The sequence below is a fragment of the Aplidium turbinatum genome, chromosome 4, assembly GCF_918807975.1.
Source record: "Aplidium turbinatum chromosome 4, kaAplTurb1.1, whole genome shotgun sequence".
NCBI lineage: Eukaryota > Metazoa > Chordata > Ascidiacea > Aplousobranchia > Polyclinidae > Aplidium > Aplidium turbinatum.
Genome location: NC_137475.1, coordinates 7,429,112 through 7,456,445, shown reverse-complemented (window position 1 = coordinate 7,456,445; position 27,334 = coordinate 7,429,112). Strand labels below are relative to the sequence as shown.

At 38.8% G+C, this 27,334-nt stretch overlaps 1 protein-coding gene across 1 annotated transcript; it reads right to left on the bottom strand.

The window, feature by feature from the left end:
* Positions 1–8,090: 8,090 nt before the first annotated feature.
* On the bottom strand, positions 8,091–24,723 carry LOC145769667 (serine/threonine-protein kinase tousled-like 2). Its single transcript, XM_082581342.1, has 15 exons — positions 24,609–24,723; positions 21,096–21,249; positions 20,054–20,205; positions 19,203–19,306; positions 17,772–17,874; positions 16,716–16,957; positions 16,085–16,223; positions 15,701–15,879; positions 14,449–14,530; positions 13,778–13,959; positions 12,765–12,934; positions 12,185–12,320; positions 11,913–12,030; positions 10,482–10,589; positions 8,091–10,049 (listed from the first exon to the last, which is right to left on the bottom strand). Exons 1-15 carry the CDS (start codon positions 24,675–24,677, stop codon positions 9,906–9,908), a joined length of 2,082 nt encoding a protein of 693 aa, XP_082437468.1. The 5' UTR covers positions 24,678–24,723; the 3' UTR covers positions 8,091–9,905.
* Positions 24,724–27,334: the final 2,611 nt, after the last annotated feature.

Here is a 27,334-nt window from a genome sequence, read left to right as displayed (position 1 = left end):
CTCTTAAAAGAGCTCCTATCCGAGTGCAAGAATTCCCACAGTCAATCAATTGAATTGACCTAGATAATGTCCAAACGAGACCAGAAGCTAACCTTAGTTCATATTAGCGAGCTTGCTTAGCCTGAAATTGGAACTAAATAAATATGTTAGCCGTGGCCGAGTGGTTAGCGCGTTGGGATCGCAGTCGAGAGCCTGCATGTTCGACTTCAGCCGCCCGCACTTGTTTCTCTGGGCAAGAAACTTGCTTGCCTCTACCTAGTGATCGATTTCGAGTAATGGGTAGTACCAAATTTACGTCATTAAGTAGTAGACAACCGGAAACAGTCAGCCGTCGGCTGAGTAGACAACCGGAAACAGACATTGCCGTCGGCTGCAGCGTGGGTCAGGTGTATGTCGGAAGGCGTACACCGATGCATAGCGCTCAAGTCCGCTTTCCCGCAATGCAGGATAAAGATAAACAAACAAACAAATGTTAACACAATAAGCCTGAACCAGCGTAGGCTACAACTGATAGAATTAAGTGTTTGGAAGCTGCACTGGAGTTAAATCGTTGCTCAATTGTGATACCACTTCCTGGCAAAAGTGGTTTTGCACACGACACGACTGCTGGTCAAACTGAAATTGCAATGTTGAATGTTGTGATAATATGAATTGTAAATTATTATTGGGTAGCAATGTGCTGAGCTTTCCCTACACGTGCTTATATGTGCATAATATACAATCCACAGGCGTATTCGTGCAATCCATATTAATTGACTTACTAGTTGAGAGTTGTTAGTTTATCAAGAATAGTACCTGCAGCGTAGGAAAACACTAAACTTCTTCACTAGTTTAGATTATGTCATTTTCATTGTTCAGGCAGCAGTATCAAGTTGATGGGCCTAGTTATTAGACTACATTATATTTAAGATAAAGAGGCTAAGAAGTATTTTGCTATTTTACTTTGGTTGTGGTTACATAGGCTACAATGAACTATAGCTCCAAGTCTCATCAAAATTTTAATCCAGCCTGGAGTTTGGATTGTTTTAATCTGGCATCTTCACAGCCGTTCCGACATGAGTGACCTAGAGTTGGTTCCGCCTAATAGAGTCCTTCTTCCTCACATGCCCCCGCACAACGACAACGTAACCTTTAAAGACAGTGGGTTACCGTGTGGAGCATAGCTATGAGGTGAGGGCGTGAGGCAATTGCTCACGGAAGTTTTATTTTGCAACTATTTCCAGGTCAAACCAAACAATGTATGTGACACAAATGAATTTTCATTTGGCATTTTCTCGTCATCCACCCCGAAAGATCAGTGGGCAAGGCCGTTGAAAATATGATTAGGGCCCAGTACCAATGAGATTGGGATCTGAATCAAGACACTTCTAAGAAAAATGCAATAGATTCAACGATTATAGTTTTGTCAAGTTCCTGTTGCCCCTAGTTTCATCCCGGGTCCAAAATCACCTTCTAGACCTCTCTCTCCGGCGCGGATTTAGGGGGGCAGAGGATGCATTTGCCCCCGGCCCCCTTTTGAAGGGTCCCCCGACGTGGAAAAATGTGATTTTGTGTGATTATTATTATTTTCTCTCAGCCTTTGACATTTCTGCAAAATGCCTCTATTTTCTTTCAAGGTTAATTTTTAGTCACAAGGTGGCGACTGAGCTTGGCGTAAAGGCATTAGTAACGGTGTGGGTGACTTTGAAGTTACCTTGTAAAGTTTTACGCGCCCTCAGCGCAGAAAACTTTTTTGCACGGGGGTCCCCCGATCGAAAAGTTTCCCGGGCCCCCCATCAGTTACGATCACCCCTGTCAAAGGTATTGTCAGTGGGTTTGGATACCAAATTTGCACATAAAGAAACGACAAAACCAAGCAACGGTTCAATCCTTTGGGTTGGGGCTTGGGTAACGCTCTTCAAGGCCAGTTTTATAACGAGCTTACTTTATGTAGGCTATGATATAGCAGCAATTCTTTCACAACACGCGAAAATAAAAAGCTTCTGCAAGTACAGACCGATGCGAAAATACAACGATTAAGCTGCTAATGAGACTTTCTTACTCCTAGGTTAAAAATTCCCGTTATTAATCCGCTCAATCAAAGACTTGTTTTTTGCCTCCCTAAAATTAAATGTCTGGTTATGTCACTAGACTGCATATGTATAGCCGTAGCCTATAGGCTACCAGATTACAGTATGAAGTAACTTCCTTTAAAATGGGAACAACAACAGAGCCCATTCGCAGAAAAGGAACTTTTGTTTTACAGGCAAGAGTTGATAAGTGTCTCGTAATTAGTCTGAAAATAGGCTAGTCTTGCACATGGTCTTGCATCATGTTTTATAAAAATTGTTTGCTAACATGCTTGCTGTAAAATCGTCTGACACAGAATAGTAGATTTGAAAATGAAGTGTTAAGTTTAAAAAAAAACAACCTTTTCAAATTGCAGTGACGTTTTACTCAAATCTTTGGCCAAAGTCCAAGTGTACCGTATCAATGTGACCATCTGTTGATTGAAAGAGCACTTCTCAATTCTAACAGGCTACAGATATATAATTACTGGATTTATATGACAATATTATTATTTTTTTATTGATAATAATATTATTATGGTATTATTCATTGTCACTCCACAACAGCTTAGGTCTTTTAGCGACAAGGCTTATCTTTAATTTTATATCTGGTTTACAATGTCATCACATTATTATTCACTGAGTTATGCAAGAAATAGCATAATCGGTACCATTTTGAAATCTTCGTTTTGACCAAACCTGGAATCGATTTCAGATTTACCAGCACCAGAGCCGAAGACGAAACCACTGAGTTGGTAATTTTTATTTTATTTTTTAAACTAACCACAAAAAAAGATTTTATTTTTTAACTTACTATCTGCTTATAAAGTCTTTTTCTGTGGTTAAAAAAAACCTCTGCTTCCTGATGATAAACAATAGAAAAAATTATTCAAAATTATGACGTTGGTATTACGGATTAGCCATTGTGACTTATAGCGTGATCGAGCCGCAAACCTGATTCGTTTTGTCTGCGCATGCTGAGTGGATAAACAGGAAAGCAAAGATCATTGACACATAAAAATTTTACATTACAGTAGGCTACCAAGCTCTATATTTGGAAAAGTATTTTTTTGAAGTCTGTTTATTTATTTATTCACTTCCTGGTGGATGTAATAAATGGATAAAAATACTTCGTCAGCAGAATTCGCTAATTTCACTGATTGATTTTGAGCTTTAAGCCAACCTACAACATGTCTTATTTGTAAAATTGTCAAGAATTCGTTGAGTGTCAGGAATTTGTTAAAATTTCAAGAGCCAACGGCAATAAAATATTTTTTCTATTAAAGGTAGCCTAATAATAACCAGCAGCTTCTATGCAAAACTGCATAGACTACCACTTAATGGAGAAGTTGCTACCCGCAAGCATAACTGCAAATACATCAGTCAGAATTATACATTACACTTCACCGCAATTGCGTAGGCATAATTTTAGATTTACCGGCTTACCATGTTAAAATAAGGCAAGCCTTTTAAACAGTGCACGTGTTATCCAAGACTAAGAGCATCTATAAAAAGTAATCACTTGGCCTGCGTGCACAATTTGGATTCACAAAGCTTTAAGCAACTCTACACCTTGCTGACGTGTGGTCATTTTTTTGAATTTTGCACACTTCTCTGATTGTCCAATAAGCCAGCAGCAACGGATCAAGAAAAAAAACAAAACTTTTGGGGTTTGCCAAAGTTTCATCAAAACAAAGTTTTTAAGAGAAAATGGACAATGTAAAATCTTAAAAGAAAACAGTTGGGCAGGAGGCTGAGGAACTTTCTGCTCAGACTTGATTTCGTCAATTTTTTTGGCCGTTAATATTTTTTATGTATTTAAGACGTAAACTAAACCATGCAGCCAAAATTCAAGAGGATAAGTTTTTTATTTTTTTATGGCTGGAAAAAGATTTCAGTTTTTTCATGGCTGGAAAAAATTTCAGTAAATTTGATTTCTTGAAAAAGTTTTGTATAGCCTACGTCTAATGTCATGCTTTAGAGTCTAGGCCTAAGCTAGTTTTTCAATGAAGTATAAAAACTCAGTCCGAGGTTTTCCAAACCTCCGCAACTTAGCCTATATTTTAAATTACTTTTAAACACTGGAAAAAGTTAGCTCAATAACTAAGTACGGTAGCCTGCCAGGCCTGCCTTATAAAGCCAATGCCATTCGAAGAAAACTTCCTTCTTAGTAGGCATAGCCGATGGATATACTCCACATGCCCTTGCAAGTTAGTCTATGGTTTCTTTCATCTCTAGCGTAGGCTTATCCATCAGCCATCTCTTCCCATTGCTCTTCCAGTTCTCCTCAAAATTTCTAGTTCACTCCCTTTTAGTGCCCATCTCTCGGTGCTTTTTTTTCTGACACAAAATTAATTGACAGTTGCTGTCGTGTCAAAGAGTTTTCAGAATTTCTTTCGGTTTGAATATTTATTCTCGGTTTGACAAAGCCTTTTGATCGGTTATTCTTGGCAGTTTCGCCTACTTGTAAAGGCTTTGAACCACTGCCGCCGGGCCGGTTCCCGAGTTGGACAGAGTGAAGTTTGCGATAGTTGTTGAACTATTGCCTGCGAATTATTCCATCCACTAGGTGCCGCTGAATAGAGAGCAGTCCTGGAATGCTTTACTCTAGCGCACACCCCAAGAGTCGAACCAGCAGGCTACCGCTCGATCACTGGACTAACGGGGCGGACAACTTGTCTGTAGATTACACAACGTAGACTTATATCTAAGTTAGGTTTTGGTCTTACGAAAAGACAATAAGGAAGCCTACTTTTGTGTTCGCTTATAAGCGCATTGTTACATGTGTTTTGGCAAGACGCAGGAAAGTTCACTCAGTGGACGGGAAACCACTTAAAAATTAAGAAACTCTGCCAAATTCCAATGACTGCCAACCGATCAGAAGAAGTTATAAGAGGCTACCGTCCAATTGTGACTCTTATAACACTCAGCCAGAGAGTTGATCCTTGCTTTGTTTGGTAAGTAGGCTACAAAAAAGAGTAATGGTTAGTGTGAGAATCGAACCCAGGTCATAGAAATGACTACTCCTTAGCCTTAACCCCAATAGCGAAACCATCGCTTAATTTGTTTTGTATCATCTCTGCTTTTTCACTTCACAGAGAACATAGCGTATGTTTGGTTCGAGGTTTCAGCGGCAGCATTTTGTCATGTTAAAGTAGCTACGCAACGGATGCAGAAATCAACCGGCTTAACGACGACAATGCCATTGTCCAGACAAGCATAGATGCCAGGCCCGTAGCCAGACATTTTCAAGGGGAGGTTCCCAAATCCAAAAATATAGACCTTTTTTTAAACGCTTTCTTCTTGGTGTGTCCACAAGCAAGCAAAACATAAGAAGCGGCAGTACATGTACCAACAAACAAAACAAACTTCAAATTGTTAATTATAAAAAAACAAAATAAATAAATACCGGTACAAACAATTTTCACATTAACAATAGCACATCCAGGCGCGGATTTATGGGGGGGGCCCAAGGGGCCCGGGCCCCCCCCGAAATTTTGTGAGAAATTATTGAATGGTTTGATATGCTTCTAAACAGCTGATATTAGTCTCACAGCGGACTTACAACCCCCCTTTGGCACGCGTGTGAGGTCACGATATTGAGAATGATGCTTTCAGTCTCCATGTCTCTAAAACAAAGCTTGCCTAATTTTTAACGAAACTGCATTAAAAGAGCGAGTTTTGCCAATACCAAACATTCAAACATCTCAGCCAGGAATTACCAACAAGAAAACATAGAGACTTAGCTTTATTACCGAAAAAATGCCGAAGAAAACATGATCTTATCCTTTTGTTATGCCACCGGACAGCACCATTTCACAGGAATATTTATACCCATATTTTTGTTGAAAATGCTCTCAGAATGCACCAAATTCAAAGTAATTTTTCAAAATTTTCTGGGAAAGGCCCCCCAGACCCCCCGCCGCTGACGTCAAATCCCCCAAATTCCTGGCTACGCTACTGGTTGTTCATATCTGTTTTTTCTTACTTTTTAATTCATTTTCAAATTTTCTGGCCCCCCCCAAAAAAAACTCCTAGATCCGCGCCTGAGCACATCTACAGTGGAACCGACAGGGGTGCCGGAAGCGCGAGGGGGAAAGGGCAGATGCCCTTATAAGGTCATGTAAGCTACTGCACAATTTGCGATATAACAATTTGGTCCATGGGACAATGGCACAAGCCACAGCTACATGTAAGCTTTAGCGAATTTCACTGTAATTCAGCTTAAAGTATATCTCACACTACCCACTAAACCAGCGGTTCCCAACCTGGGGTCTGCGGACCCCTTGGGGGTCCGTGATTACTGATTACCTTGATGAATTTTGGAATAAAAAACGAAAAGCGATCTTTTTACTTCCATTTCTCTCATTAAATTTGCTTACGTTGAAAAAGTTTTGGCTTGGCACTTAATTGGGTCACCTTAATAATCAAATACTGCTCACATTTCTTGACCAATTCATTCATTCTCTTATTTGAGCGACTGTTTAACCTAATATTTGCCGCAGGAGTCATAGCGGCAATGCAATATGACACAGTACAGTAGTTGAGTAGCATAATTATTACAATAGTCAATAGTAGGCCTATGTTAATTGAGTTTCAGGCAAAACTTAGGTAGGGGTCCGCAGAATTAATAATTTGTCTAAAGAGGTCCGTGACAACAAAAAGGTTGGGAACCACTGCACTAAACCAATACGCGTGCACAATTCCGTTGCCTGTTCTCACGTCAACTATCTTTTATCACGAGAACTGTATTCATAAGATTTTATAAATAGAATTATCCAGAAGGTAGAATGCAAGAAAGATTAATTATTACGTAAACTCTGTAACCGAGAAAATACGAGTTTAACAACTTACGTCACGTTCGCTAGCGCAACACAAGGCATTTTGACGTAGCAATGATCAAAGTTAACACTTTACTATCCTACAATCAATCATTTTATTTTTGTTATTAACGCGTCCGGGACGAAAATGTTTTTATTCTTCCATAAACCTCTTATTTAGAACTATCTGGAAGGTTTCAGCTGATCCTGTGATCATATGTACACTACACCTTCTCCAAAATGTGGACCTTTTCGGCTCAAGGGGGGGGGTTCCCGGGAACCCCCCTGGCTACGGGCCCGAATGCCCTAAGCCTCCTTGCGAGAGGCTTCAAATGACGGAGATAGCCGGACTAGATCAAGTACGCTACCTTGCGGAAAATTAAAATTGACGACAATTTTTTTGGATTCTTGTTCTGTTGAAAGCTGGTAGCTTATCTAACTACCGTAAGTATCTATCCTAAATGGTCAAGTAACGACTGTAGGTACTACATTTTAAACTGTTTGTACTGTTTCGGCATCAAGCACTCCATAACGTTCGCGTTTCGTCCCTTCAAAACCTCTGCTGTGTTTGACACATATTTTTGTTGTTGTTGAGATGACCAGAATGAATCGTTGATATTCTAAAAACCGTTAAGTAAAAAAAAAGACCAAAAGAAGAAGATGCGATGGATATAATGAGATGAAGAATATGAGTGAAAGCAATCGCTGCAAGGAAAGAATCAGCCACTACCACTAATGGGGACAAAACCGAATTTGGACGATGATGAAAGAGTTATTCGACAAAGACAAACCAGACCCAACTTCGCACGATGCAGCAATTATCGAAGCAAATTATTATAGAAATTTGTAACTTATCTTGGCACTGAGAAAGCCTCCAAGCGAAATAATATAGTTTCGCATCTTAATCGACTGTTTGTCTCATTTTCAGGTGAGACAGTCTCAGCTAGCAAAACCTTGCCAATTTTGCAGCTTTGGCGCCTTGGTTGTAGAAAAGACTTGAGCAGGGAAAGTGGTAGGAGGGGCCCGGTGATTACAACACGACTTAACCTCAGTATTAAGCTTTCTTTAAAGCCTATTGATTTTCGTTGGCTACATCGAAACCTGGGTGAGTAGCTGAATGGTTTACTTTGCAGCTACCTTGAAGTCTGCTGAAAGCTTCCGTGCAAATTGAAGATGGCAACCTTGCAACAACGTAACTTTGAAACCTGATTTTGGAGGGCACATCACGAGAATTTTAAAACGATAAAAAGGAATATTGCAAATAAGCCTTTACACGATAAAATAACAAGTGGCAAAGAAAATCAACAATCGAATCCATTCATTGAAGCAAAGTCTAAATCAACGATGAACAATGCTGAATTATTAAGTTGACGCAGTAGAGCAGGCAAATGATACAGATAAGAGATAATACACATGGTTAAATTTCAAATGGCTGGTTGTTGACGATTGGAAATTTTCAGGGGTAACATACCCTATGAGTGAATGGAATCGGGAAAGATTTTAGAACTTCAAACTCCATCATAAAACTTGATGACGCAGATTGTCTTAGATGTAAAAGCTGAAATGAATATATCAATAAATAAACTTGTTGGCCAGGGGTGGGCAATTTTATGTGGCAGCGGGCAACCACCATGGGCGTGTTGAGATCACCAGTACCGTTGACAGGGGGTCGGTCTATGTGGTACTTTTGGACCTGGATTATCTTAGGGGTCGGTAACCTTTCCAAGGGGTCCAGGAACTTGAAACAAACCACAGGATATTCTTTGGATATGGTGCGTTTTTCTTAGAAGTGTCATTGTTTGAGGCTAGAGGATCTCATTGGTACAGGGCCCAATTGATCCTTTCAACGGCCCTGAGATCATAGCTTGTTTTAAGCAACTTTACGTCTTTACATCAATGGATTAATGCTGAGATGCATTTTGCAACAATTCACAAACATTAAACACTTACTTAGTTGCAATACGTCACTTTTTAATCGAAGACTGCATGTTCACTATTAATCACACACATCATCCCCTCATCATGCACCTACACAAGCAAACCCTTGTACCCCCCTTTCGGGTAAAGTAAATTTATACCCCACACTCTTGTAACGATAGAGGATAACGCTCAAAACAGAACCACTTTAAAGGATACGAGTTTTAAAAGAATAAAAATGTAAACAATAGCACCATTCGTAGCAGTTATTAAACAAGTAATTAGCTACGGTACTGGAAAAATAGTCGCCGTCTTGACAAAACTTCAACAAAACGCAAATCGATAGGAAAAACTTTTGCGTGGATGCGTATGTTTTTGCACGCACATTTTGTAGAATTTGATTAAAAAAATCAATATTTGTTGCACTGATGCAGCCTTTGAAAACGACTTTGTAATGTAGGTAATAATAATTTTTACACTATTATTGCAAAATTTTGAAAGTACCAAATACAAATTCTGCTTAAATCGATAACGTAGAGGTGGCGTAGTACGACGGTAAGCAAAGCATCGCGAATTTAAAAAAGTTTCTTCGCTGTGCATCCATTAAGGATCAAAACCTTGTGAATAGATGAAATAAACATGCCACGCCCACGTAAGATGTACATGAAGCTCAACGATGGTGAAGCGTGAGTCAGAGCTCAGTAAAGCTATACAGCGAAAAAGCATAGTGCAGAACGCGAGCAAGATGACTATTGACTAGCCTGACATTATGCAGGAGCTTCAACATTCGGCCAGTTAAAGCAGGTTGGATTGTGCGGTTTTTAAAAAAGTTACCAATTTCCAGTTTTCAAGAGATATGTTTTGAAATAGTTTCCTTTCGAATTCGTTTTTTTTTTTTTTGTAAGGCATTTCGATTTGGCGTCATTTTCAACCTTCTTGCACAGAGTGAAATTCCGCTTTGTTTCGACCAAAAAAATCGTTTCGGACAGCACAATCAACCTAGAACAGGCACAATCAACCCGACTTCTTCTTGAAGAACACAATGATCCTAAGTGATGAAACGTTGGAAGCACAACATCCTGTGATGGCCCAGCAGATCATGACGCTCACTATCCTCCAACTACATGTTGAGCGCAGTTGAAACTGGGCTGCAATTAGCAGTTCCCCGTTTACCAGCGGCAGGCTTGAGATACGCGTGGTCAGCAAGCTTGGTAACACTAGCTCTTTCCCCTTTGTGGTACATCAAGCAACTTCGGATGAACGACTGGAAGAGAAAGAAAAAGGTTGAGCTACAGCACACCGGTGCCTGTGGCAAAAAGTACAAAATGAAATGACTAAGCAAAAAATAAAATTAGGTACAAAATGAAATGCACAATGCAATATGGTGAGTTGGTGACGCTGTAGCGTGAGAGATCTCACACAGAAATAAATATCTTCTGTCAAGAGAATCAATTTACTACAGAAGAAATCAAAGAGTAATTACGATGTCTAAAATCTAAACTGCAAAGGCTCATTGGGGTAAAATAATCTTTAGACCGCCCGCAAAAGGTTAGCGACAATACAAAGATTGAAAATCTATGCTGTAACAGAAAGTGTAAATTAACCAACCTTCAATAATACAAATATATTGCTACAACTCACCTTTGCTGCTGATAAACTGATACGATTGCGAGCAAATTATAACAATAACACTTACTTTTGCTTCTGGTGTGACACTTGGCTTGTTTGGAAAGCTTACTTCCGTTGCTCGAAGGATGGTGTTTTGCTTCAATATGGCTTCTTGAGTCAAGTTATGACCGAACGGCTGCAAGCAACAAACAAAATAAAAAAGAACATTTGGCAACCCTGTGGGCGAGCTCAAGTTAAAAGATGTTCAGTTGCGCAACGTATATGAATTTGGACGATGATGATGATACGAATCTTTAAAGGGATACTAAAGGAAAAACCTGACTTGGCGATTTTCCACGTTCTTTCTGTTTAACATGCTAGCCATAAAACGATTTTCCCCATTGCGGTCTGACCACCATTGCGCGCGTGCTTTTGTCAGAGCTTTCAAAACGAGATTGGGCTTGAGCAGCGAAGCGTGCGACTGCACAGTATGCGTCACTGGAGACTAGCAATCAGCTGATCTCGCAATAATTGTTAATGCGGGCGATTTTCCTGTAGGTTATGTATGTATGTAGCCTACATCAAAACATCAGATTTCAACATCAAAACATCAGACAGTTTGCTCAAAACATCAGATGTGGTAACGTGGCTTTTGTTATTGCTGTCTTTTGTGACGTATTCTCGAGCAGTGTTTGCACTTTTGGTTATTTTGAAAAAAATGAAAATAAATGAAACTTTGGGCCTTACCAGCGCCATTGAAAACAAATTTTTTTCGGTAATTTTTTGTGAAATGTATTCTTGAATGTTCAGTTTACTCATTTTAATGCTTAATTCCCGTTTGAAATTTTCATTTAGTATGCCTTTAACAGGATACTGAACGACTCCGAAGTTCATAAATATTGTGATGACCAGCAGTTACTGTTGTGTTTATTTAATAAAAAAAAAGTAAAAGAAAAAATACATTCATTGTGTTTACACCCCACTATCGTTTGGATTGCATCCAGGTCTCACAAAAAATGCCAGTCTATCGTCGATTTCTTTTCATAGAACAAAAATATCATTACCGTCACGTGCTTCAGCTGACCTACAGTAGAATCCATCAGTCTGATTGGCAAACCGTCTATCTTGCCAGCCTACCAATTCACCATTATCATGATTCAAATTAGGTCTTGTCCTCACTAGTGGAAGTGGCCGATTCTTAATGAGCAGCGATCGTCTCCATTACCAAAAGCATAATTATCACCCTTGGTGATGGTAAGCGTTGAGATAACCAGTGTCTAGGCACGGGAAACTCCGAAGTCGTGTCAAGTTTTCAATACACAAGCAACCAACGACCAAGACACCAAAACCATAATTTATCGCTTATTCGATTGTTGTATTTTTTATATTACTTGCTACGGTGATTATGTCGTTTTTTCTCGTGCTTGTTATGTATGCGTAATTGCATGCAACTGTACACAGTATTAGTGTGCAGCTACGTAACAGCTTTTCGATTGTGAAAAATCACTATTAATCCTACCTTTTGCCCATACAAGCATTGATAGAATATGACGCCGATGCTCCAGACATCAACCTTGTTGTCGATCTTCGGAGGTTGGCCTCCAGGACCTCTGATGAAGCACTCAGGAGGGAGATACCTTCAGGAAGAGAGTAGTATTTCAAAAATGAACACCATCTAATTTTTTATTAGAAAACATTTTAACTCTAACTGCAATCTATTTTATGTAATTTGATGGAAAAATACAACCAAACAACGTCAAAATAACGGAAGATGTAAAATAAGACACGTACCAGTACGTTCCAGCACCTTGCGAAGTTAAGTCCATTCCTTCATGGGAGCTCAACCCTTCGTCAAACTGTTTGGACAATCCGAAGTCGGTGATCTTTATATCACCGCACACTGTTCCGTTGCATAGTAGGATATTGCCTGTAGAAGATCATTGTCCTCAACTCGCCAGGGTGTGACATTAAATAACGTAAGCTGGTAACGTTACGCAAAAGCTCGCCTCAAAATTTGGGTTTTTAAGCTTTGATTTTTGTTCATGTACAGTTTTTGGAATTTTTGCCATTTTAGAAGCATTTTCAATAAGACGAAGACTAAATGTTTTCCAAAAATATGAGGACATATTTGCTTCACAACTTCATCCAAGTTTATTCTAACTGACAAGTACAACAAAACTATCATTCATGATTACTTGGCACTGATACGCATTGACTAGTCTGGGTCATCAGCGACGTTCAAAAATGGTACAAGGCAGAGCTCTCGTTTACTAAGATTGGAGAGCATTAGGAAAAAATAGGCAAAAAATTTAAATCAAGGCAAGATCTTGCGCAGAGACCGAAAACAACGCCACAAACAATGTCACAATACCTGGTTTGAGATCATAATGGATGACAGGTCGTTCAAGTGAGTTGAGATACACAAGCGCTGATATAACTTGCATGATGATGGTTCGGGCTTCCTTCTCGCTCATCAGACGATGTTGCTTGAGGTAAAAATCTAAATCGTTCCCGCCACAAAATTCCAAGACAGTACAAAAGCTGCAGGAAAACGTGTAATTAAAAAGAAGCAATTGTTTTCTTGTGTAGAACAATTAATGTCGAAAATGTCGCTCATGCACTTTCTTCATTGCTCAGCCTTGTCAAGTCATAAACACTGCACTTCATTTCAGGTTCGGACACTCCGTTTGGGGAACATGCTAGGGTTGTGTTCTTTGAAGAAATGGCGTGTTCTTTTCACGTAAAAAGTATTGCCTTGATATTGTTGGAACAAAAATTTCTCAGGGAAGAATTTTGTTTCGAACACAAAAAACAGTTTACTATTAAACTTGTTCTGTGGAAAGTTATGACAATGACTAGCACTGAGAATTCATGTTGTTTGCAAGCATCGTTCTATATCTTTTAATTTAATGCTAAAACATATCATCATCATAATCCATCGTCGGTTTGTTCCCCACTAGTGGGGGTGGCCGATTGTTTCCGCGCAGCAATTGTCTTAATCCCTTTTCTCCATTTCACCCTGTCCCTTGCATCTTCCTCCTTCAGTCCGACTTTTTTAAACTCATCCTTCACTTGTTGTTTCCACGTTCTTCTTGGACGACCGCGTTTCCTCTTCCCATCCACCTTTAGATCTAGTGCCTTTCTAAGAAAACTTCCTTCCTCCCTCCTTATCACATCTCGTATATAAATCATCATCATCATCATCCAAATGCGGTTTTGTCCCTATCCGTGTATTGGGAAAGGCCGATTCTTTCCTTGCAGCGATTGTAAATACATTTCAAAAACCTACTCTTTATATTTGTTGGATTTAAATTTATAACTGATCTCGCCAGTGAAACAGCAAAGCGTTCAAAACTTGAAAATCTAAGAATCCTGTCCACTCACGTGTTGATATCGACTTCAAATCTGTCATAAAGACCGACAATGCGCGGGTGGTTGACACGACGATGTATGTCCGCCTCTCTGTTCGCATGGCGGGCGTAGTCTAACTTCTTTTGTTCATTCCACTCTCGGTTTAAATGGTGAATTTTAACGGCAACATACCTTTGCTCCCCAAGGTCGAAACCCTGTGGAAATGTGGTTCAATTAAGCAGAAAGTACGTGGTTTTAGCGTTAAAGGCAATCTTTTAAATAATAACTGATGATTAAAACTAGAGGGTGTCGTAGTTAGTTAGTTAGTGCAGAGTTTTACGTCTTTTGTTCTCCGTATTGCGAAGGTTGGACGTCTATTGAGTTACTTTATGTGCAAAAGTATTGAAAAAGGGGTTTTTAGGGGTAGAATTAGGACAGTGGTTGTTGTACGACGTTTAGCTCAAACCTCATACTTTTTCAAAGTTTTAGTAAAATTAAATATTTCTGTGGTGAAAGACGTAGATTAATTCAAGGACCCAAATAACGTCCTTGAATTGTCCGTGTCAGCGCTTCCACTCATTCAGCTCTCAAGAGATGAGCATTTTGTGGTAGTCCCCTGGTAACAGCACCTCCCACAAATCAAAGAGCCATTAGATATATCATTAACTAAATGGTGTTTAATCACCTACGATCATCTGGCTTACCTTATAAACTTCACTAAATCCGCCTTTTCCAAGAAGGAACAACAAAAGGTAGCGTTTGTTCAAGACAGGATGATTATTAAATCTAAAACAAATTGACTCAGTTACAATACCAACTTTTTAAACGAGCAAAATTTGTTAAAAAATGTATTCCATGGAATGAACAAGTTTCATTGCAGTAAAAAAGATTCTGAGTGAAGCGACTTTCACCATGGACAAGATCTAGTAAGATGGTGCCCAAGTGAGATTGTGACCATTAATTAAGATCCAGTGATCTAATGGCACCAACAACAGGCGGAAACTTCACTCTGTCAATCTTGGTGACCGGCCTGCGTCACCGCGTCAGTGGTTTCAAGCCTCTACAGCAGTGGTTTTCAACCTTTTTGGTGGAACGGAACCCAATGAAACATTCCAAAAGCTCGAGGAACCCCTGTTCAATAATTTAATTGCCTTATGCAAAAAAACATCATTTGATCAATAAAATTAAATTAAAATACTCATGTTCAGATTTATTTATGTACAATAAAAATACAAACTGTAAAAAACCTAATAGCCTACTGGCAAAACAAAATGATCTCTAACACGTTCACGGCGATTTGACCCACCGGTGTACAAACGATTAAACTGTCTGAAAGAATTCCTTGAAGCGAAGAAAACATATCGACGAAATTTGGCGGTAAAGCAGAAAGTTAAAGGTAATCGCACAAGAAAACAACGAAAATTCGGGATCGCAGCGAAAGTGTTAAAGTGTAGCAAATTTATTAATAGTGACAAACATATAATCAATATTTGATTATATTTAAACAATATGCATATAATAATAAAATAGACTCTCGGATTTGAATGTAAACTTGCGGAACCCCTAGACTGCTGGCGGAACCTCAGGGTTCTGCGGAACCCTGGTTGAAAACCACTGCGCTACAGCTACAGGTATGCGCAACTGCCAGGATTAAGCTTGCACAGGAGCTTTGTCAGTTCGAATTTGCAGATTCTTACAATTACAGTCAACACATTCTGGCGTGACCGACTTGACGCGAGACAACTTGACGCGTGACAACTGATCGCGGCCGACCTGATGAACAAAATATCTTCACAACGCTCAAAGGATGAAAATCGTGCCAATTAGTCTGGCGGTGAGATGTCTCTGGGACAGGTCAGTTGCGATCAATTGTCTCGCGGTCAGTCCACCGCCAGAATGTCGTGTACCCGTCATACGGCACCAGATATATGACTAACACGTAAGAACCTTTACAACCTGGAATTGTCTTCGTTCGTGATGCGTTTCAGTTCTCTTATGTGCAAGCTTCGTTCACGTTCAAGCTTTTCAAGTTCAAACTGTAGCTCGCTTTCGTCTCGTTTTACAGCTGACATCCGCTGACGTAGAATTTCGTCACGTTCGTGATAGTCTTGTGCAGACAACGCGTCTTTAGGCTCCTGTGGAAGTCAAATTACCAGCAATCACTTATCAATCCGTTTGCAACGCCGCCCTTTTCAAGAATATACACTTTGCAGATCTATAATTACAACTCCTGAAAACTGAACGATGATTCTGAATATCCCCCTTGCAGGTTCAATATCAATGAGATCTCTCGAGCAAAAAAGCAATAGTTTTTACTGAAAAACAAATGGCAACGCTTACTTTAGGTTTAGCAAACGACCCTTCGCCATCGATGCTGTTTGACTTCCCACGATAAGCAACGGCTGAAGGCTTCCGCTTGTTCAAAATCTTCCGCGCTTTCTCAATGTCCTCTTTTTCTTTGTTTATCCTTTCTTTTTTCCTTTTAAAACACAAAGTGATAATTATGTTCGAGTTCAACACAAGTATAAAACGGCCAATTAATTCATCATCATCATTAAGGTCCTTCCTCTCGTCGAGGGTTGGAGGCAATGAGGCGCCAAGTTTCTCTGAGATTTTTCTACTGCACTTTTGTAATTAAGTCCTGACCAGTCTTCAATATCATTAGTCCAAATCAATTCATACGGATACATAAACTTTAAGACGCTATTTTACATTTTTTGGCGCATAATGAAAGATAAAGGCCCTGTTGTCCACAGGCGAAACGATCTATTAGTTTTCAGCAATCTTCAAGACGCATTCATACGGTGTTTGAAAAACCTTAGCAGTAAAATTAAGCAACTTTCGTTTGAGCAAAGATGATTAAATTTCAACCTCCAAAGAAAAGAAATCACTTTTAATTAGGATTAAAGAGATCTTGCATATTTAATTATTTATGTGCAACAGAACTTTGGAGGTACCCACGGCAACGTACCTTCCGAGTTCTGTAAACCCCCAGCCATTGGACCAGGTCTCTTGGTAGCCAGTGCCTTGCCTCGTGAACTGTCCGAGACGTAACCGGCCTTCCATCGCTTTCCTACGGGCTTCAGCCATTTCGCTTTTGGTTTTTTCGATTAGGAGATCCTGGCACACTTTCAAGCACTGCATCAACTGCGATTTGCATTTGGTGGCAACATCATTGGTCTCTTTTACTTGAAATTCCAAATCTCTGTTAATCTAAAAACAAATATAACTTGAAATGCCAGTTTCTATTAATCCTCGGTTAAAGCCAAACTAAATTTTCAAACTCTGGCATAACATTTCCTCTCCAGTTTGGAAATTCAACTTAGTGCCATTATAAAAATGGCGACCATGCCAAGTCAGATTCTACCAAAAAATATATAGGGGTCAACACTCAACAGACTCATCATGTGATGGAAAAAATGAATGCAACACGCCTAAGTTACGAAAAATTCCATCTACTAAGGTGTTAATGCAGTTTGCAGTTATCTTTGCTTGCTATTTCGGTATGATAAATGGGTTGTTGTTTTGGTATAGTAGAGTTTCAATTGGTTATTTGTCCCTGCTTTCAGTAGCATTTTTTCACACCAACTTTCTTTGCATATTTGGACTAAATCTAGCAGTTACAATACATTTAATAGGCTACCAAACACTATGTGGTCATCTTGTTAAGTTTTTAAATTATAGTAATTTCACTAAATCAAACATAGAGGAGTGGTCCACGATAGTTCGGTGACTCCCCTACGTTTTTGGTTGCATCTGACCTAAACTAGTCGCCATTTTTCAATGACTCAAAGCTAATGTCACAGTTCAAAGATTCAAATTCAATTTTTCAAAGTCAAATTTCCAAAATGAGGAAAAACTGATGCACTTAACTCTGGAGTCTAAACGTACATGTTGATTGTCTAATCCTAAGAAATAGACCAAAAGTATTACTCAGCAAAAACAAAAAAATAATTGTTTTTCTTACTGATGGAAACATCACAAAATACCCTTTCGTTCGTGATTGCATGAAACACCGGTAACTTACTCTCTGGAGTTCATCTAACTTTTTGTTCTTCTCAAGTTGTTTCCCATTCGTTGCAGCGATCAACTGTAACAGCTTGTCAGATGTCAACTCGGTTTGTACACATCTAAACAAAGAAAATTACACTTTAAGACAGCGGAGCCCAAAGTGCGGCCTGCAGCTCGGGGGAACACTCTTTGCGGCCTACGTCTAGGGCTAGGCTTTAGAATTACACCATCTTAAAGTGAGAAAATCAGACAGAGATGAATTTTGGGATTATGTGACCCTGCTGTCTAGAGGGATCTGCTACTATTCGGCGAGTCTAATTCGGCTAGTCCGATTCGGCGAGTGCCCTATTCGGCGAGAGCCCTTTTCGGCGATTTTTTTAATTTTTTTTTTAAATTATTGGGTACCGTAGCCTAATTATCATTGCCGCTTTTACATCATTTTAACGTCGCTACACGTTGAAATAAGACCCTAACTCTAACCCTAACCTCTAACCCTTACCTCTAACCCTTACCCCCAACCCTAACCTCTAACCCTAACCCCTAAAACGGCAATGATAATTAGGCTACGGTACCCGATAATTTAAAAAAATCGCCGAATAGGGAACTCGCCGAAAAGGGCTCTCGCCGAATAGGGCACTCGCTGAATCGGACTAGCCGAATTGGACTCGCCGAATCGAACTCGCCGAAACAGGCCCTTCCGTGTCTAGAGACATGTGTTTTCCTATCTTAACTAACTATCCAGACAATTTCTTTTTTTAATGTATTTTTGTTTATGAAGAATATGCATATGTGTTATTAAAACTATAGAAGGTTCTGATACCTTTTTTCTGTTCATCTGCTAGTGCTGGTAGGCCCGTGCGTGGACATTTTGCCGAAAGACATTTTGCCGAAAGGACATTTTGCCGAATGGACAAATTGCCGAAAGGACTAAGGTTGTGAACGATAGACTAAAACACACTGAGAAGAATATCGATACATATAACACAAAAATGAGTTTCGGCAAAATGTCCATTCAGCAAAATGTCTTTCATCAAAATATCCTTTCGGCAAAATGTCTTTCGGCAAAATGTCCTTTCGGCAAAATGTCCGGGTACCTGGTAGGCCTATATCACACTGTAGCAAATGCCGTTTTTTCTTATTTTCTATCACAGACTGGTTAACGTTAAAAAACGAAGTCGTTATATATTTAATAAAACCTTGTGTAGTCCGAAACTGTGCGTCAGAACCATCAGGCTGCATAGCAAGCTTGCCTAACCTTCTATTTATCGCATGATGCAACTTTTTGAATATGTCAATAAGTTCCAAACTAGGCCAAAACCGCTGTGTTGCCATCATTGTGACATTCCTTCATGAGAAATTTCAAGAGGAATTTCACCATCACATGAAACCAGCTTTTCTCCACGATTTCACTACATTGCTATAGATGAAAATTAATGAAAAAAATTACTTTGTTTCTTTAGGTACTTGCTGCTTATGTTGTAGAGCTACCAGTCCGGAGAAATCAATGTGATTGCTTGAATTGCTGTGCCGAGATGATGGCGAGGATCGAACCTACGCAATAGCAGTGATGTTGTATATTGAAAGCATAGAGATCAATGCGACAGGCTATAATAAGTAAAACAAAGTCAACCAGAAAGTTAACGTATATTAGCTCTACTGTCGACTGCGAGTTAGGTTACCACATAATAATGTTGAAAACAACTAAAGCGATTGAAGAAATACAAAACCGAAAACGTTTTTCAAGCATTCTTAATGAATATTTCAACTATTTTGTCAGTTACCATCCCACACCTGACTTTAACAAGCTTAAACATCTACCGATCTAGAATAAAACGACACTAATACATAAATGCAATGGGAGAACCAAGAAAACAGCAAGGTTAAATAACATGATGCGTTCCACTGGTATTATCATGTTGTTTAACTAAATGTCTGGTGAACAGCCTCATTCAATTTTCAAACTAGCAATGTACAGTATTACAAAATAAATATATAATAATTAAAAAATTAATATATGTATTATACATCAAATTAGACTGAAAGATAGCAATACCTTTGCAGGTTTTTCTATTCTATGACTATCATTTAAGTGTTAAAACAAAAAAGTTAAAGACAGGGTGGATTAAATATGTGCCAAAGCAACACTTGGGCAAATCAATCAAGTAAATTCCAGCCGGCTGTATTGATGAAATTATTGACTATAAGAGAATAATGGTTTGTACTGAATGAAAAGAGGATAATTAAAAGGATCATGAAGACATCAAATCAGCTTCTACCCGAACTTTAAATCATACATACCACATTTGAATATGCTGGAGATGCCATCTGACGATCTCCTTGTATGTGAGTAACTCTAGCTGGGCTGGTGGCAGGTTCAAAGTACTCATGAATTTTCTTAGGGTTAGAAACACCTCCACTCTTTCTGCTGCTTACTGAGTCATATTCACCAGCTGAAATAAAATTAAAAAGGATTTAAATACTTATATCGATTGTCACCACTACAGTATCTCACTGTTCAAACAAGTGTTTATGAATACATTTAATCAAAAAAAGTTATGTCACCTTTCTTGGCATGCAAATTTTTATTTTTTTTATGCCAGGCATGTGGATGATAAACATTCAATGGTTTAGAGCCAAAAATGCAATTAACAGTAGAACTGTTGGCACAGAAGAGGAAGTTAAACAAATGCTTGCTCACGTGTAATTTAAATGTGTTCATAACTTGTCTTAGAGAAAAAAAATTCCTCAAACAACTTTGTTGAACTCTCTGATATATATTTTATATTTCATGTTTGTGTATAGGCTATTAGTTGTTCAGATGGTCTTATATAATTAGATAATTAATAAGGATTTAAGTCATTTGGCATGTCAGCCTCACGGCTCACACTGTAGCGCAGACCAGTGCTTTGCAACCTTTTACAACCTCTTGAAATTTTTTGTTTGTGACTGTATATGAGATTGGCAAATTCTTTAAACAATAGGACATTAAAAAAATGAAATAAGAGAAACAACATGACAGAAAACACAGCTTCTTGTTTATGGGACACTTGAGCTTGCCAGTTGGATATGATCAGATCAATGCAAAGTGTGACAAGAGACAAGCTCAAAACCAAAATACAAGCTGACAGAGTGTCAGCTATTCAGCTAACCTTCTTTGCATCATGGAAACTCATGTTGAATTCATCATTGCTACACGAGCATGATAGGGTTAAAACAGCACCAATGGACCATAAACATCTTTGTGATCAACTGCTGTGCACGTTAGATTAAATTCCGCTATTTTTTTTTATCACAAATAGATCATGTGTCAAAAATTTAACCCTTGTTTTCAACGAATTACCTTTCCGTTTTTGGCATTTTCTTGAATCCAATCTTTCTGCCTCTGGTGTGCTTGGATAACCGGGAAAACTGTCAGTTTCTTTGTCACTGTTAGCACTTGCTCCAACTCCAATAGAGCTGCCAGTACTCATATTAGATTCCGATCCACTTCGTGTCTGAAAATAACAGATGCCATTTTTTAAAAGTAAAACAACAACACATTGGTTATTTACGAAAGTGTCACTTTTAGCCTAAATTGAAAGCAATGAATCGTAATCATTAAACAAGTAGCATGAAAATAATTATATTAACTCCAAGTTCAAACACACGTAAATAGACTACAAAGTAACCAACTGTTAATATGTTGCAAATACAAACTGAACACAGGAAATTTTAATAATTAATACGGTATAATATATATCTAAACAATGTAAATATCTATGACACAAGAAGATATAGCATGAAATAATATAAACCACAAACCCCCACAAGGATATGAAATAATGTTTATATATTATATATATATACGGTAGATGCATTTACAAATTGCCTACAATAACTTACCTTTATCAGTTATAAATACACAAGCTTAAACACATTCAAGGCAAGGTTTCATGATCACTAAAGATTAACATTAAATTTACCATTGAGATTTACCTTATGATCAATAATCATCTTATGATGTATTGTGATGGTGATGTTGAGAGTATATAATATAATATATGTATATATATACTTTTCATGTTTGTTTGGTTAACAATCTATCTTGTATTTTATCAAAATTAGTTACCAGTGCACTAAAAATCTTAACTGCCTGTTTTACCTCAATAGGATCATCAAAAGGATCTTATTCAAATAGATTACATTCAATTACATATTTCAGCAATTCAGTAACACGTTCAAAAAGTCTTTGGTATGACCTGACAGGGTATCGAACCCATGCCTACCGATTCAAAGACGGATACGCCAACAACTTGAAAGCATTGATAATACTATGATGCAAAGCAATTTTCCTCACAATGATATACCATAATTATTATGTTTGAATATAGGTTGATCTTGTGTATAAGTCGAACCTTTACTTTTGAACTGAAAATCGGTGATATTTTCTTCTCTCGTGTATAAGCCAAATAGCTTAATTCCGACACCATTATTTGATGGTTCATCTGAGTATTGACGTTGACATGTGGCAAGGAAATTTCGAAGTAGAGCATAGAGTACGCTGCTGGAATACAGGCCTCAAAATATCCGGCGGTCATGACCCCTGGAATGAACTCGAATGTCTGCCAAAGCCGACTCATTGGTCGGTCATAAATGACCGCCGCAAAATTTTTGACAAAAATAGAGCTAATGCAGCAAAAATGTATTTTAAATTTGAATTGTTACAATTGTTTGTTTAACGCGAACAAATACGGTGCTTCTGCACAGAAGGGAGGGTGTTAGACACATTTGTCTGACACCATTAGATAGATTCAGAAGTTCAAAGCCTTGCTAATCACTTCCATGTAATCTTATCATAAAAAGGTTGTGAAATCGCTTTGTTAGCAACCGAATGGACGAAGTTAAAAGTTTTTATCAAAGGACTGAGCATGTCAAAAACTGTTCATTGTGTGTGGCCAATTATATTTGAGAACTATCATGGGTCCTTCTTGAACATTTTGCATATTATTGAGATTTTACTAACACTGCCATCGTCTTCCTCACATGTTGAGAGGTGTTTTTCTTTGCTGAAAAGAATATTGGGTGATTGGCGTACATCCTTGAGGGCTAACACTATTGAGTCACTAATGCGCATTTGTCTGGACGGTCCTGAGCTGGAAATTTATGACCCCGCACCGGCAGTAATGGCTTGGCACAACGATTCTATAACGCGAAAACCACGGAATAAGTGATGGTAGTTGCTTTTGTAATAAGAAAATTTGGATTGTTGTTCTCAATTGTGTTTGGATTGTTGTTCTCAATTGTCTCAATTGTGTTCAGTTTGCGTCATTACACGACTGTCATTAACCAGGGTTCGATCTTAGCGGTTGTCCGCTAGCCAATGGCTAGTGAAAATTTGCGCGGACTAGTAGAAATTTTGCAGTACTAGTCCGATTGGCTAGTAAAAATATTCGCCGGTGAAAAGTTTTGGTTTACAAAATGGCGATCGGCGACGTCACTCTGAAATACTGCAAACGAAGAAGGCGGCAAAGTCGGTTGACTGAGCAGTGAGCACGTGACTACTTTTTTCTCGCATTTTCGCTAGACACGACGCCTGGTAGTAGTCAGCACAGAGTTGCCAATTTGGCTTTTTTGAAGCCAGATTTTGAGAATCTGGCTGTTTTTCAACTCGCTTGGCTTAGTTTTTTTTAAATAAAAAAAGCCAGAAAAAATAAGGTTTTTCTGGCTTTTTTTCATGTTTCATCGATTTTTTGTCAAATTAATAAAAAGCCAACATAATTTTGGCTTTTTTTGGCTTAATTTTATCTTTCGCGATTTTTTTTAGGAAAAAATTTGGTATGCATCAATTCGAGCAGTAATTTCTACCTTATATTTGGTTGTAGTGTCCGACCGAATTTCGTTTTGAAGCCGAAACTAGAAATTTTTCTAGTTGCTTGTCTTTTCATTAACTATGTTTCTGCGTTGTCGCTGAATACAAAGTTCGGTGGGGCACTATTTGGTTGTGCACTTATGTTATATGTTGTGTCATATGTGTATGTTTAATGAATACTAATTGGCTTTTTCAGCTGTTTTTTTGCTGGCTTTTTTGTGACTAGGTCTGGCTTTTTTTGGTGAAGACAGGTTGGCAACCCTGGTCAGCACGGAGAAGTCAGCATCCCAGCAAGCAGCAGTTAGCGAAATTAACGTTTTTTTGTTGATATATCGTGATCAAATGCTGATTCAACGTTACTACAAAGTTGTTAGTTAATAGTTCTCAAGTATAGTTCTCAAGTTAGTTATATACAATACTTCTTTTAAAAGAAATGATAATGGTAAAACCATTTTTTAAAGAAGTATTGTATATAACTAACTTGAGAGAAAAATGTAGGGTCGTTCGGCAACACACGTTCACTTATGACGATCGGAAAATTACCAAGAGAAATTCTCAAATTCCAGCAAATTAAAAAAACTCTTAACAGTATTACTCACATTTGAAAAGACATAAAAAATGGGCTGTAGGCTACTCAAATTAAAAATTGACCACAAAAATGCGCTTCGGGTCAAAATTTAGATAAAAAAAAATGAAAGAAAAGAAATGCTTCCGGATGGTATCGAACTCATCCCCTCTAGATTGGCAGCCGGAGACGTATCGCACGCGCCACGGACTGAGTTGAAGAATACGTGTTGAAGTTAGAACTTATATCGGCGCTTCTCGTCTGTTGCTTTGAAAGAGATAAAGAAAAAAGCGCTTATGTAGTGACGTCATGACCGGTCAAATAGTGTTTCAGATTCAAAGACCGGAGCCGGTCAAATAGCCACTGCCAAAGATGTATTAACTCTGCAAAGTGGTAGTCAATAAAAAAAATAAAGTTGAAAAATTATCTTCCAAGCTTACCTTAGAAAGGCCTAAAAATCTTGCTTCAAGTAATTCTTGTTTTCTGGCGTCAATACCTAAATCATCCATGACATTTGCACAGGCTTAAAGTTATACCATACCGGTATTTGCAACAATTAGCTTACACCACAGGATACAAGAATCTGTGCTAATGAATGTACGTACAGAGTAAAATTTACACACAAGACCAGCACAAGCAAAATGCTCACTTTTCAAGTTGACTACAAGGGCATATGAAACTAATTCAAAAAACATAAATTAAGGTAGTGAGAAATTCGATGACATAGGCGACTTGTAACAGTCTCTTTTTTTTGCTGAACACTGGAGAAAATATGCAGGAAGCGATAAAATTATGTCAAGCTAAACAACATAACTTTCTGACTCTTGAGTGACACTGACAGGCAGCTCATGCTCCAAAGTTGCCATACACAAATTTAACTGATTTAACACCCGGAGGGTGATTGAAAACTTTAGTACTTCCAAACGTCCATTGTCAGGAATCTCAGGACTCGCTCGGGCATTGTCGCCTTTTGTCGGGCATTGTCAAGGTTGCCAGTTTATTATAATCGGACTGATTTTGAGGATTACAATTTGGAATACGAACTTACGATTATAGGTTAGGGTTAAGATTATGATCTGACAATCCTTCTAAATGTCTTCCAATTCTGAAAATGCCAACAATGCAATGCCCAGCAATGCTCGATAATGGCTAATGCTTAACAATTTTCAAAAGTTGCCAGATTAGCAAGCTTTGGCCAGAAACTGGGCTACATGGGAATAGTTCCCTGGCAACAAGACTTCAACAATCGGAAACTTCACTCTGTCAATCTCGGTGACCGGGCCTGCGTCAGTGATTCAAAGCCTCTACAAGTATGCGAAACTGCCAGGATTAAGCTCTGCAAGAAGCTTTCCCAGTCCGAGGATAAAGATTCAATCAATCAATCATTTGCTTCCCAGTTGCGGGAAACTTTAGCAGTTGCAGATTATGATATCGTAGATTTCTTTGATTTTCTAATATTTATATTATGTTTCTGCAAATGTAATAAACTTGATCTTGTTGCTCGGCTGCGTATGCCTATGGTTCAATCTAACGAATTTAAAAGCCCAGCAAGCTTTTAAATCTCACCCTTGTGGAAATGTAGTCTATAGCCTACATGCCAGTTGTGCTCTTTTACATTTACTTCTTGCAAATATTGAATCGAAACTTATCATTCTACCCAAATTCCTATACCACATGCTATAATTTCCAAAATTGATAATAATGCATTTTACATTCATTGGAAAATATATCAATGTACCGGTAGGCTATCTCATAAATTATAACAATTACGTAAAGTTTGCATACTAGGGAGATGTCGAAACATCATGATAAGATTGATTTCCCAAATAACTGGATATTTTTGCCCAATTTCGCGACGTTTTTTTTTTTAGCGAGGGAGCGATTTCCCCCGTCCTCCATCTCCTAAGGCTATGGTTATTAGCCTCCTTTCTGTTCTTGCTAATTCCAGAATTTCGTGGTCTGGCATACTTTTATTTTTGTTTTTAGACCGTGAGGCGTGAATTATCCTTTTTCAGAGAAACTACGTCTCAGCAGCCTCTGGTTTCAAGCTAGGCCTAGGCTACATGGTGACGAATGAAGATAAAAGGCGGTTGATATGGTTTCAGAACTTCTTTCAGGCTTTTTTTTTACAGTACCGTTGGGCAGAGGATAGCCTACCCAATACAAGGAACAATCTTCCAGAGCGTCACAACTAGTCTAAGATAGGTAAAAATGGATGATAAATGAACACAATGTTCTTCTGTGATGGTGAAATTTTTTCCCTGCCTGACAAAGCAACATTAGTAGAAAATGTCTATATAGAAAAAAATGTCATCCCACATCGCATTTTTTTGAAGGAGACTATTGAGCACATGTTGGTCAGGATGTTGGTGTGCAATGCTCATTGCAAAAGCACCGACACCGCTATACGCAGCACTTCACGGAAGGATGTCTGCGTCCCACACCTTTGGACAGCCTCGCTATTCTTGCAGGAATCCAACCACTGATCTTTGTCGCAAAGTGGCGCTATATCTCTTCACTTGAATGTGGAAACTAAATGCTGGCTTAAATTGGTTTTACTTTGACGCCGACACACGCTCCACCGCATCTCTTTTCAGAGATTGTCCCAAACGGGCGTGGGTGCAACTGAATCATAAGCTTATAACCACAGGCGCTGGGATTTTCCGCTCCATGACACACCCGTGGAGTTGGGCACGTTCTTTTTTATGTGAGTGAAGCGAAACGAATTGCAGGCGATTCCACCAATGCCTAGGCTATCACTCGTGGATCGAAGAGAAGGTTTATGTTCTCTGTTAGCCTCTCAAACTTGAGGCGGTTGCTATACCTGATTTCAATCGCTGAGGATAGGTTCTCGTTGTATGCTAGTAAGCCTTCAGCACTAACGAGTGTAGGGTGACCACAGACACAGAGTGTAGGGTGACCACAGACAAATCCACTTCTCTCGAACGCCTTTCTTTCAACAACTACGCCCACGCATTCTGTTAGACATGGGACAGAGAACAGTGTTTTTCAGTATAAGTGGAACATCGTACAGGGATCATATGACTGAAAAGAGAGCGTCTTCCTACCTCTCAGAAGAGTTCGGGCAAACATTGACACCCTGAGTGGTAAAAGGATACTCTCGGCCGTAGAGCTATAAATAACAAGAGAAAGCATAAAGCATGAA

Bases quoted from the DNA above. Each gene is read 5' to 3' on its own strand.
- LOC145769667 (XM_082581342.1), bottom strand. From the start codon at position 24,677: ATGGATGATTTAGGTATTGACGCCAGAAAACAAGAATTACTTGAAGCA. The intron at 17,875-19,202 runs GTAATTTTTTTC...TTCTTTGTTTAG, and splicing joins CAAGTACCTAAAGAAACAAA to ATGTGTACAAACCGAGTTGA. The intron at 12,935-13,777 runs GTGAGTGGACAG...GTTTTCCTGCAG, and splicing joins TTTGAAGTCGATATCAACAC to CTTTTGTACTGTCTTGGAAT.